At 37.1% G+C, this 14062-nt stretch overlaps 2 protein-coding genes across 3 annotated transcripts in view; both read left to right on the forward strand.

Moving 5' to 3' along the window:
- The window catches only part of cnstb (consortin, connexin sorting protein b), a 31809-nt gene extending 26983 nt beyond the window's left edge, over window positions 1-4826 (forward strand). For both annotated transcript variants that reach the window (XM_072916249.1, XM_072916248.1), the window contains 3 exons: window positions 170-345; window positions 2577-2721; window positions 4191-4826. In XM_072916249.1, coding sequence (XP_072772350.1) covers window positions 170-345; window positions 2577-2721; window positions 4191-4399 — 530 coding nt within the window. In that variant the 3' untranslated portion in view covers window positions 4400-4826. The remainder of the gene's footprint in view (window positions 1-169; window positions 346-2576; window positions 2722-4190) is intronic.
- Window positions 4827-9989: 5163 nt separating this feature from the next.
- The window catches only part of sccpdhb (saccharopine dehydrogenase b), a 31500-nt gene continuing 27427 nt past the window's right edge, over window positions 9990-14062 (forward strand). The window contains exon 1 of the mRNA XM_061987412.2: window positions 9990-10322. Within this exon, the coding sequence (XP_061843396.2) occupies window positions 10127-10322 (196 nt within the window). The 5' untranslated portion in view covers window positions 9990-10126. The remainder of the gene's footprint in view (window positions 10323-14062) is intronic.

The following is a 14062-nucleotide window of genomic DNA, read 5'->3' on the forward strand; positions in this document are numbered from 1 at the left end:
GTATTTTTAATTGTATTGACAGTTGTGTTGACATTGTGTTTAAAAAGAACAACACATTTTTCTCTTCAAAAATGGATTTTGAGAAAAAGACGTCTTGAAAAAGGGGTGTGGTCTCACATTGTTTACCAAATCAAATCAAGGATAGAAATATCCACTGTGCTGTGTGAAGGAGACGAGGGGGGAAGGATGGAGTCCAAGTCCGCTGGTCCAAAGGGAGGAGACGTAAAGCAGGAAGACAAGGCCGAGGAGGAGGAGGATGAAGAGGAGGAGGTGAAGGTGGAATGGCCAACAGGAGTCCCTCAGGCGTCCGACAAGGACCTGGCCAAGCTCTGCAGTGGAGACACGGTAACAAATACTTTTTTTCATGTTCGCTTCCTGTCTTCTTCTTCTTCTTATTTTTATATCTTGCATTTGTATTATTGCCTTTTCTCATCAGGTGGTAGCCTAGAGCGTGGAGTAGATTATAGGGCTGGGCAATTATATTTAATTAGAGTTGGCTCGCGGTGATCAGCTGTTAGCATATTTCCTCGATCAAACGTAGGTCTGTTAGAAGTTAGCGCAGTAGTGAACAGTAGGGAAGCAATGATGCTCGGTATAATCCTGCACGGGACTAGTGTTGTCCCGATACCAATATCTTGATACCGGTACCAAATTTTTTTAGAATCAGAAAAGGTATTTTTTTAGAGATGTCCGATAATATCGGACTGCCGATATTATCGGCCGATAAGAAGCACTGATGTACAAACCCCGTTTCCATATGAGTTGGGAAATTGTGTTGGATGTAAATATAAACGGAATACAATGATTTGCAAATCCTTTTCAACACATATTCAATTGAAAGCACTACAAAGACAAGATATTTGATGTTCAAACTCATAAACTTTTTTTTTTTTTTGCAAATAATAATTAACTTAGAATTTCATGGCTGCAACACGTGCCAAAGTAGTTGAGAAAGGGCATGTTCACCACTGTGTTACATCACCTTTTCTTTTAACAACACTCAATAAACGATTGGGAACTGAGGAAACTAATTGTTGAAGCTTTGAAAGTGGAATTATTTCCCATTCTTGTTTTATGTAGAGCTTCAGTCGTTCAACAGTCCGGGGTCTCCGCTGTCGTATTTTACGCTTCATAATGCGCCACACATTTTTGATGGGAGACAGGTCTGGACTGCAGGCGGACCAGGAAAGTACCCGCACTCTTTTTTTACAAAGCCACGCTGTTGTAGCACGTGCTGAATGTGGCTTGGCATTGTCTTGCTGAAATAAGCAGGGGCGTCCATGAAAAAGACGGCGCTTAGATGGCAGCATATGTTGTTCCAAAACCTGTATGTACCTCTCAGCATTAATGGTGCCTTCACAGATGTGTAAGTTACCCATGCCTTGGGCACTAATGCACCCCCATACCATCACAGATGCTGGCTTTTGAACTTTGCGTCGATAACAGTCTGGATTGTTCGCTTCCCCTTTGGTCCGGATGACACGATGTCGAATATTTCCAAAAACAATTTGAAATGTGGACTCGTCAGACCACAGAACACTTTTCCACTTTGCATGAGTCCTTCTTAGATGATCTCGGGCCCAGAGAAGCCGGCGGCGTAACTGGATGTTGTTGATAAATGGCTTTCGCTTTGCATAGTAGAGCTTTAACTTGCACTTACAGATGTAGCGACCAACTGTATTTAGTGACAGTGGGTTTCTGAAGTGTTCCTGAGCCCATGTGGTGATATCCTTTAGAGATTGATGTCGGTTTTTGATACAGGGTTCGAAGGTCACGGTCATTCAATGTTGGTTTCCGGCCATGCCGCTTACGTGGAGTGATTTCTCCAGATTCTCTGAACCTTTTGATGATATTATGGACCGTAGATGTTGAAATCCCTAAATTTCTTGCAATTGCACTTTGAGAAACGTTGTTCTTAAACTGTTCAATAATTTGCTCACGCAGTTGTGGACAAAGGGGTGTACCTCACCCCATCCTTTCTTGTGAAAGACTGAGCATTTTTTGGAAAGATGTGGGATGTTCCAAATAAGTGTTTGATGAGCATTTCTCAACTTTATCAGTATTTATTGCCACCTTTCCCAACTTCTTTGTCACGTATTGCTGGCATCAAATTCTAAAGTTAATGATTATTTGCAAAAAAAAAATGTTTATCAGTTTGAACATCAAATATGTTGTCTTTGTAGCATATTCAACTGAATATGGGTTAAAAATTATTTGCAAATCATTGTATTCCGTTTTATTTACATCTAACACAATTTCCCAACTCATATGGAAACGGGGTTTGTATACAAGTCATTAAAGAATACCAATAATAATAAATAAAACACTGGTAAGAAGCACTGATGTAAACAAGTCATTAAAGAATACAAATAATAAATACATCACTGATGTATGAGCTGTATCACAAATAGTATGTTGCTGTTTGGTTGCTGTATGAATTTTTGAAAATTATCAATATTATTATTATTATTATTATTGTGTTTTTAGTTTGTTGTGATGTGACACGACATGACTGTTATTGACACACTGCATGTAAATCATGCAAAGTTATTATTATTATTATTATCATCATTTAGAGTCTGTCCCCCGATGGTCTGGTTTCTATCCTGAAGAGGAGGAGAGCGTCCCTGGATGGACTGCCTCCCCCTGGAGACATGGACACCAACATCAACCCCAAACGCAAAGTTCGCTTCTCCGAGCCCGAGGACGCAAATGAACAAGGTTTGAACTACTGTACATATGTATTACTTATACTGTACATAGTTATTACTTTTACTGTACATATGTATTACTTATACTGTACATAGTTATTACTTTTACTGTACATATGTATTACTTATACTGTACATATTTATTACTTTTACTGTACATATTCATTACTTATACTGTACATATTTATTACTTATACTGTACATATGTATTACAAAACCCAAAACCAGTGAAGTTGGCACGTTCTGTAAATGGTAAATAAAAACAGAATACAATGATTTGCAAATCCTTTTCAACTTATATTCAATTGAATAGACTGCAAAGACAAGATATTTAATGTTTGAACTGAGAAACTAAATTTTTTTTTGCAAATAATAATCAACATAGAATTTAATGGCAGCAACACATTGCAAACAAGTTGTCACAGGGGCATTTTTACCACTGTGTTACATGGCCTTTCCTTTTAACAACACTCAGTAAACGTTTGGGAACTGAGGAGACACATTTTTGAAGCTTTTTAGGTGGAATTCTTTCCCATTCTTGCTTGTTCAACTTCATAATGCGCCACACATTTTCAATGGGAGACAGGTCTGGACTACAGGCAGGCCAGTCTAGTACCCGCACTCTTTTACTATGAAGCCACGCTGTTGTAACACGTGGCTTGGCATTGTCTTGCTGAAATAAGCAGGGGCGTCCATGAAAAACACCTTGCTTGGACGGCAACATATGCTCCTCCAAAACCTGTATGTACCTTTCAGCATTAATGGTGCCTTCACAGATGTGTAAGTTACCCATGCCTTGGGCACTAATACACCCCCATACCATCACAGATGCTGGCTTTTCAACTTTGCGCCTATAACAATCCGGATGTTTCTTTTCCTCTTTGGTCCGGAGGACACGACGTCCACAGTTTCCAAGAACAATTTGAAATGTGGACTCGTCAGACCACAGAACACTTTTCCACTTTGCATCAGTCCATCTTATATGAGCTCAGGTCTAGTGAAGCGTTTCTGGGTGTTGTTGATAAATGGCTTTCGCTTTGCATAATAGAGTTTTAACTTGCACTTACAGATGTAGCGACAAACTGTAGTTACTGACAGTGGTTTTCTGAAGTGTTCCTGAGCCCATGTGGTGATGTCCTTTACACACTGATGTCGGTTTTTGATGCAGCCTGAGGGATCGAAGGTCACGGGCATTTGATGTTGGTTTTCGGCCTTGCCCCTTATGTGCAGTGATTCCTCCAGATTCTCTGAACCTTTTGATGATGTTACGGACCGTAGATGGTGAAATCCCTAAATTCCTTGCAATAGCTGAAGGTTCACCTTCACAAGCAGGCCGCTTAGGGCTGCTACAAACTGGGCTAGTTAGCTACATCTTTATTATATATAGTTATATTATATATAGTTAGCTACATCTTTATTATTATATATTTTGATAAAAAGTCGACTTTCAGTCCAGTACTCAAAGAATACTTCTTGTAGACGAGATGGGCGGAGACTCCTGCCTGACGCTGCTGCTGCTCTGTCTGGTTACCATGGTGATCTCCGTGGGCGGCACCGCCCTCTACTGCTCCCTGGTGGACGAACACGCCAACATCTGCTCGGACCTGGCGCTCAACGTGGACTTCCTGGTAGGCCACATACGCGTCTTCTTTGAACAACTGCCACACTGGCGGCCTCACGCCACATAAAACATCTTCAAGTACTTCTTGGAGTACTTGGACATAATGGACTACTTTTATTGGCCGTCACACTTTCAGACATAAGTGGAAAACTTTTCCTTATTTCTCGCAAGGTGCTTACTGCTTTCACTGATTGTGTGAATGTCCAAACATTCACACAATATACAATTCTACACCAAAAAAATCATCTATTCTTCTTCTTTTCCTTCTCCTTCTTCTTCTTCCTCTTCTTCTTCTTCTTCTTCTTCTTCTTCTTCTTCTTCTTCTTCTTCTTCTTCTTCTTCTTCTTCTTCTTCTTCTTCTTCTTCTTCTTCTTCTTCTTCTTCTTCTTCTTCTTCTTCTTATTATTATTGTTATTGTTCTTATTATATGTGTGAATGTCCAAACATTCACACATATACAATTTTACACTAAAAAAATTATCTATTATTATTATTATTATACCAATCATCATCTATTTATTATTATTATTATTATAATTATTATTGTTGTGTGAATGTCCAAACATTCACACAATATACGATTCTATGCAAAAAACATATTTTTATTATTATTATTATTGTTTGAATGTCCAATTATTCACACATATGAGATTCTACACCAAAGATCATATATTTATTATTATTATTATTATTATTATTATTATTATTATTATTGTATGAATGTCCAAACATTCATTATTATTATTGTTATTATTATTATTATTGTTATTATTATATGTGTGAATGTCCAAACATTCACACATATACGATTTTACACTAAAAAAATAATCTAGTATTATTATTATTATACCAATCATCATCTATTTATTATTATTATTATTATTATTGTTGTGTGAATGTCCAAACATTCACACAATATACAATTCTATGCAACAAACATCTCTTTATTATTATTATTATTATTATTATTATTATTATTATTATTATTGTTTGAATGTCCAATTATTCACACATATGAGATTCTACACCAAAGATCATATATGTATTATTATTATTATTATTATTATTATTATTATTATTGTATGAATGTCCAAACATTCACACAATGTATGATTCCAAACAAAAAAATCATATATTATTTTTATTATTATTATTATTATTATTTTATGACTGTCCAAACATTCACACATATAAGATTGTACACCAAAAAAATAATCTATTTAATAATATTATTATTATTATAATTATTATTATCATTGTGTGAATGTCGAAACATTCACACAATGTATGATTCTACACTAAAAATAATCTATTATTTATTATTATTATTATTATTATTATTATTATTATTGTGTGAATGTCCAAACATTCACACATAAAAGATTGTGCACTATAAATCATCTGTTTATTATTATTATTATTATTATTGTGTGAATGTCCAAGCATTCACACATATAAGATTCTACACCAAAAAATCATCTATTTATTATTATTAATATTATTATTATTATTATTGTGTGAATGTCCAAGCATTCACACATATAAGCTTCTACACACAAAAAAAAAATCATCTATTTATTATTATTATTGTGTGAATGTCCAAGCATTCACACATAAGCTTCTACACAAAAAAATAATAATCTATTTATTATTATTATTGTGTGAATGTCCAAGCATTCACACATCTAAGATTCAACACCAAAAAATCATATATTCATTATTATTATTACGCCGCAAAGCTTTGGTGCGCACCACAGTCCACAGTTTTCATCCGATCATGTATCAAAATGTTCGGCTCGACCGGGAATTGTGAGCTCCCCCCAAAAATGTTCAAAAAAATATCCCACATTACCCAGAATTCCTGGAATGAATGGGCCATTTTTCAAACATGCACAATTCCCACATTTCTCACCCGATTGCAACCGTTCCACCATCCACACACACTCATCTCACCTTGGACATTCAAAGTACCATTTTCCAAGTTAAAAAATTCCTGGAATTTCCAGAATTCCCGGTTTTCCAAAGCCCTATTCGCAACCTCTTCCTGGAAAGTTTTCACAGTCCACATTTATTTTTCAACCGTTTTTGACCATTCCACCTTCAAAACATTCCTCTTAAAAATTCCCTGTTTTCCCGAAATTCCAGGACTTGCTAAATAGCCATTCTGAATTCAAACTGTTACTCCGTCAACATTTTTCAACCGATTCCAAAAATTCCAACACCAACCCATTCATATCATCTCGGACAATTGCTAGTAGGAATATTTTCAAAAATTCACGATTTTCCCCAAATTTCCTAATGTCCAGGGAACTCCCAGTCAAATGAATGGGAACATTTCTCAATTTTTAAAACCCCTAATCCGACCTTTCAACCATCCACACACTGCTCTTCACATACATCAAACACAAAACATGTTTTCCCTTTCCCAAAATTCCCGGTTTTCCAGGAATTTCCTGTAAAACTCCCCCAATTGACAATGAATGGGTATCATACAAACCTCTCCATATCCCACATTTCTCATCCGATTGGAAGCGTTCCAACATCCACACACTCCACTCAGCCTGGACATTCAAACGTTCCACTTCCACTCAGCGTAGTTACATTTCAAAAGCACTTCTTTCATGTCTTCTTATTCATGTGAACTGTCATTAGTATATGTTGTTCTTGAATATATGCTGCAGGCGTGATTATAGAAGTCATCAAACACGACTGAGTTTGTTCTGTAAAATGTTTTTTATTGATTCATGCAGGTTTTACTTCACTACAACTTTTGAAACGACTTTTATAACTCCATATCATCTTCTATCAGGCAAATATTGTACTCATTGACCAATATTATACTGTATGTGTACCACTGCCACATGTTATTATTCATACAACATCAATAAACAACATGTCTAAAGGTCTTCTGTGGGCAGAACATAACTGCAAATATTACGCCATATTTACCAAGTAGCACCTCAGAAAACACCACCGTAATCAGCAACATTCAAAATGTGTAGGCCTAAGTGTTCATTAAAAACAAGGCAATGTTTTTTATTGAACAAGTACATTTCATATTTTTGGCCACTGTAACATTACACGCAGTTTGAACAGTCACACTGTGTTTGAATATAAGAAAATAAAACACTGTACTAAATAATAAACCAAATAAAATGAACTGCACATTACATGTACCACAGTTTGAGTATCTGTTTTTTAGTATTTTTTCTTGAAAATGTTTATTATAAATGTGATTTTTTTTAAATGTTTGATGTTGAGTGTTTTTTATGTAGAGTGTTGCGCCATTATTGTGTACATTTCCACAAAGGACTTATTAAAGGAACATTTTGCAAACAACTATTTGCTGCATTAATTCCAACAATCACAGCGGACATTAATACATATAATATTACTTCTTGAATAGGAGTACATAAAAAAAAAATTGTTTTTAATTTATATTCCTTTTTAGTTCACAGTATTTAAAAAATATAGATTTTTAAAAAATAAAACAAACTGCTAAAATACTTAGATTTGACTAAATATGTTTAAAGCGATAGGGGTCACATTTTTTATTGCGATAAATGTCCTAAAACATGGCATACCCATGTTGGCCACAAGATGTCAGTGTACGTAGCAAATACATTTCATGTCACTCTAGATTTATGCTATTTTTTAAAGCTCATTCACCTTTTAAGTTGTCATACTTGGCAATAATTCACTTTTAAGTTTTCATACTCAGCAATAATTCGGTTAGATTATGTTCATAAAGCAGAATTTACTGTGACAAGATTGGTAAACGATGAAATTAATATAAACCTAATAATCGCCTACAATCAGGAAATATTTACCATTGGGCTGTATCGTTTTTTATTTAGAATAGTTTGATGTAAATACATAAAAAACATATATATATATATATATATATATATATATATATATATATATATATATATATATATATATATATATATATATATATATATATATATATATATATATATATATATATATATATATATATATATATATATAAGCGGTAGAAAATGTATATATATATATATACGGGATATATATATATATATAGGGACGGCATGGCGCAGTGGAAGAATGGCCATGCGCGACCCGAGGGTCCCTGGTTCAATCCCCACCTAGTACCAACCTCGTTGTGTCCTGAGCAAGACACTTCACCCTTGCTCCTGATGGGTGCTGGTTAGCGCCTTGCATGGCAGCTCCCTCCATCAGTGTGTGAATGTGGAAGTAGTGTCAAAGCGCTTTGAGTACCTTGAAGGTAGAAAAGTGCTATACAAGTACAACCCATTTATCATTTATTATTTATTTATATATATATATATATATATATATATATATATATATATAAACCTTCAAACAATGTTCAATGTTTTTTGTGTTAAAGAAACATTCAAACAATTTTATATTTTTTTATTGAAGGAACCTTCATCAAGCAATTATAGCAAATGTAATATAAAAGCATTCATCAATTTTTATTATACATTTTGTAACAAACCTTCATCAAACAATTTCATGTTTTTGTTCTAAATAAACCTTCATCAACATGTTTATATTTTTGTATTAAAGAAACTTTAATGTTTTTTTGTATTGGAAAAACTTTCAAACATTTGTAAATGTTTTTGCATTAAAGAAACATTCATCAAACAATTTAATATTGTTTTGCAAGAAAAAAACTAAAAATAAATAACATATTTTGTATTAAAGAAATCTTCAAACAATTTAAAGAAACCATCATCAAGCAATTTTACAGTATATTTAAACCTGCTTAAAAATGCATTTTTTGTATAAAAGAAACCTTCAAACAATTTTATATTTTTGTGTCAAAAACCTTCATGAAACAATATGTTGTGTAGTTTAGAAAACTACAATTCAATATTTTTTTGCCTTAAAAAACTAAAAATAAATTTTGTTGTATTAAAGAAACCTTCCTCAAACCATTTATTTGTTTGCACAAAAGAAACCTTTGTCTAGCAATTTAACATTTTTCACTTAAAAAATATAAAAATGTAATGTATTTTGTATTAAATGAATCTTCAAACCATTTAATTTTGTTTCATATTCAAGAAAACATCAAACATTTAATATTTTTTGTTTTAAAGAAACCTCAGCATTTTAATATGTTTTATATTAAAGAAACCTTAAACAATGTTTAATGTTTTTGTATTAAAGAAACCTTCAATTTAATATTTTTGCATTACAGAACCCTTCATCAAACACATTTTTTTAGTACAGAAAACTCCAGCAAAGAATTTTATATTGTCTTTCATTAAAATACTTCAACAAATGTAGTATTTGTTGTATTAAGGAAACCATCATCAACCAATCTCATATTTAATGTATTATAAAAACCTTCATCAAACAAGTTATTTTTGCATTAAATAAACTCTCATAAAACAATTTGATGTATTGTTTTTTTTAATCAAACACAGCTATTTATTTATTTATGCCTTCTTTGAGCTTTTTAAATGATTTTTTTCTTGATAATTTCCCGTTTTATGCTCCAGTCCTATAGGTGGCGGTAATGCGCCTCATTTGTCCACACCAACGAAAAGAAAACAAAAGAAGAGACGTTACCGTTATAAATGTAGTAAATGACGGATATTAGTTCTCATATAAAGTTATTTTATATACATATATAGTTCACATAAATAGTCGTATAGTATTCATATTCGTTAAAAATCCGACGGGTGTCTGCGTTTGTGCAAACTAATACGTAGATACATGTCAAGCGAGGGCCTGATGACGTAAGCGGAAGTAAGGACTTCAAAGTGTAACAACAACAATGGAGGCGGTGACGTCCAGCAGAAAATATCATGTAATTATATTCGGAGCTTCGGGCTTCACTGGCAACTTTGTGGCGGAAGAAGTGGCCCGGTACGCCGCCGACATGACCGGAGACGAGCGCCTAAAATGGGCAGTCGCCGGGAGAAGCCGAGCCCGTCTGGAAGTCACGTTGAAGCACGTGGCCGACAAGCTCGGTATGGAACCTAATAAATATAGTTTGTGTGTACTATCTACACCTGTGTGTAATATGTATGTAATAAGTAGGCACTAAAGTATACTAAGTGGAAGTGCGGCATTTGGAACATTCGGAGTTGACATTGAAGTGCAAAGAGCACCAAGTACCCGGATGTTGCACTCAACACGCCCCAAATGGCGAGTACGTGCACTTAGGAATCAAAGTACACACTTTGCAGTGGCGGGCCGTGCGTTTCCCACCTAGGCCTTAAGTGATGTCCGACTTCAATAATTACCTCTCAAAATACCATCATTTATGTCCCCACATGACCATTGCTGGAGAAATACTACACAGAAACACAATACTGGGCTTTGTACAAAACGGGTTATTTTCTGGCGCATTAAAAAAATCAATAAATCCGCATCAGCAATTAAAACATATCTTATGTGGTACTATCAAAATTAAAATGGCAAAAAACTTGGGGTGTAACGGTATACAAACATTTCGGTTTGGTACGTACCTCGGTTTAGAGGTCACGGTTCGGTTCATTTTCGGTACAGTAAGAAAACATCCATCCATCCATGCATCTTCTTCCGCTTATCCGAGGTCGGGTCGCGGGGGCAGCAGCTTAAGCAGGGAAGCCCAGACTTCCCTCTCCCCAGCCACTTCGTCCAGCTCCTCCCGGGGGATCCCGAGGCGTTCCCAGGCCAGCCGGGAGAGATAGTCTTCCCAACGTGTCCTGGGTCTTCCCCGTGGCCTCCTACCGGTCGGACGTGCCCGAAACGCCTCCCTAGGGAGGCGTTCGGGTGGCATCCTGACCAGATTCCCCAACCACCTCATCTGGCTCCCCTCGATATGGAGGAGCAGCGGCTTTACTTTGAGCTCCCCCCGGATGACAGAGCTTCTCACCCTATCTCTAAGGGAGAGCCCCGCCACCCGGCTGAGGAAACTCATTTCGGCCGCTTGTACCCGTGATCTTGTCCTTTCGGTCATGACCCAAAGCTCATGACCATAGGTGAGGATGGGAACGTAGATCGACCGGTAAATCGAGAGCTTTGCCTTCCGGCTCAGCTCCTTCTTCACCACAACGGATCGATACAGCGTCCGCATTACTGAAGACGCCGCTCAGATCCGCCTGCGGATCTCACGATCCACTCTTCCCTCACTCGTGAACAAGACTCCGAGGTACTTGAACTCCTCCACCTGGGGCAAGATCTCCTCCCCAACACGGAGATGGCACTCCACCCTTTTCCGGGCGAGAACCATGGACTCGGACTTGGAGGTGCTGATTCCCATCCCAGTCGCTTCACACTCGGCTGCGAACCGATCCAGTGAGAGCTGAAGATCTTGGCCAGATGAAGCCATCAGGACCACATCATCTGCAAAAAGCAGAGACCTAATCCTGCAGCCACCAAACCAGATCCCCTCAACGCCCTGACTGCGCCTAGAAATTCTGTCCATAAAGGTTATGAACAGAATCGGTGACAAAGGGCAGCTTTGGCGGAGTCCAACCCTCACTGGAAACGGGTCCGACTTACTGCCGGCAATGCGGACCAAGCTCTGACACTGATCATACAGGGAGCGAACCGCCACAATAAGACAGTCCGTTACCCCATACTCTCTGAGCACTCCCCACAGGACTTGTCGGGGTACACGGTCGAATGCCTTCTCCAAGTCCACAAAGCACATGTAGACTGGTTGGGCAAACTCCCATGCACCCTCAAGGACCCTGCCGGGAGTATAGAGCTGGTCCACAGTTCCACGACCAGGACGAAAACCACACTGTTCCTCCTGAATCCGAGGTTCGACTATCCGGCGTAGCCTCCTCTCCAGTACACCTGAATAGAAAACAACAAAAAATAAATTTTTGGGTTATTTATATACCAAATTTGCTAAATCTTCCACCAAAAATATTTTTCTTAGTGGAATATTTGATGTGAAGTAATCGGAACCTTGGATAGGTCAATAATTCATAATAACATTGATTGTGATTCAATATTATGTTTTGAGCAATGACAATTTGAAAGAAAAAAAAAAAAAGCTTTGTTTTATTAGTCAACATTGCAACTTTTTCTAAATTACATTTAACCTTTAAGCTTTTTTATTTAACTTTTGTTATGTTTTTGATTATTTTAATAGTATTTTTAGAATGTGCCGTGGGCCTTTAAAACATTAGCTGTGGGCCGCAAATGGCACTCTTTTGACACCCCTGCTATAGATAATAAAAAACTAAATCTGATAAATCTATGGATAAAAAGCAGAGCCAGGCGACACATGCGCGTTTATCATAACTCTCTCTCTGTCTCTGTCTCTGCCCCTACCTCACCAATGCTGCTGCGTGCACAATTTGTTTTGTTTTTAACCCCTTCTTAACCCTGAACGTACATTGAAAATACACGCAACCCTAACTCAAAATGCCGGACATTTGAGGCATTTAAGAAACTCCGCCCTGACAGCTCCGCAAAAGAGGACATGTCCGGTGAAAAGAGGACGTATGGTCAGTCTATTGTAGCCCGTTAGCTGCTAGCATGCTGTGTGTTGTGCCTCGGTGTGCATTGTTTACACAACGTGCGTTACGCTACTTGATATGTCCGAACCAGAACCGGAACCCCCATACCGAAACAGTTCAATACAAATACACGTACCGTTACACCCCTACAAAAAACATATTAAACCTGAGAAAATAAAGAAATAAAATATTCTGAACTCACAATTTGTATCACCCATTCGAGCTTCCGGGGTTGGCCGACATGGTCTCACAAGATGTAGTTTCTTTTTAAATATCCTTCTTGAAAATGGCCTTGCAAATATATGCGTTGTCTTGTCTAATCATAAAAGATGCAGACGAGGCATGTTGGCTGAGTTCTTAAAGTTAACTCCACAGCGTGCTCATCAAAAACGTCCCGTCGCCAGCATGGCTAAACGCGGCTACTGCGTATGCGCTTCACTACTGTGGCATGCTGGGTAATGGAGATTTTGTGTTGCCTAGCTCAGTGATTTTCAACCTTTTTTGAGCCAAGGCACATTTTTTGTGTTGACATAATCCGGAGGCACACCACCAGCAGAAATCATTAAACAACGAAACTCAGTTGACAGAAAAAAGTCGTTGTCGCAATTGTTGGAAATGAATTTAAAGCATAACCAAGCATGCATCAGTATAGGTCTTGTCTCAAAGTAGGTGTACTGTCACCACCTGTCACATCACCCCCTGACTTATTTGGAGTTTTTTGCTGTTTTCCTGTGTGTAGTGTTTTAGTTCTTGTCTTGCGCTCCAATTTTGGTGGCCTTTTCTCTTTTTTTGGTATTTTCCTGTAGCAGTTTCATGTCTTCCTTGTTGCATCTACTTTGTTTTAGCAATCAAGTATATTTCAGTTGTTTTTATCCTTATTTGCGTGGACATTGTTGATTGTCATGTCATGTTCGGATGTACATTGCGGACGCCATCTTTGCTCCACAGTAAGTCTTTGCTGTCGTCCAGCATTCTGTTTTTGTTTACTTTGTAGCCAGTTCAGTTTTAGTCTCGTTCTGCATAGCCTTCCCTAAGCTTCAATGCCCTTCCTTAGGAGCATTCACCTTTTGTTTATTTTTGGTTTAAGCATTAGAAACCTTTTTACCTGCACGCTGCCTCCCGCTGTTTCCGACATCTACAAAGCAATTAGCTACCTGCTGCCACCTACTGATATGGAAGAGTATTACAGGGTTACTCTGCGAAGCTCTAGACAGCACCGACACTCAACAACAACACATCATTTGCAGATT

The sequence above is a fragment of the Nerophis lumbriciformis genome, linkage group LG26 (genome assembly GCF_033978685.3).
Source record: "Nerophis lumbriciformis linkage group LG26, RoL_Nlum_v2.1, whole genome shotgun sequence".
In the NCBI taxonomy this organism is placed as follows: domain Eukaryota; kingdom Metazoa; phylum Chordata; class Actinopteri; order Syngnathiformes; family Syngnathidae; genus Nerophis; species Nerophis lumbriciformis.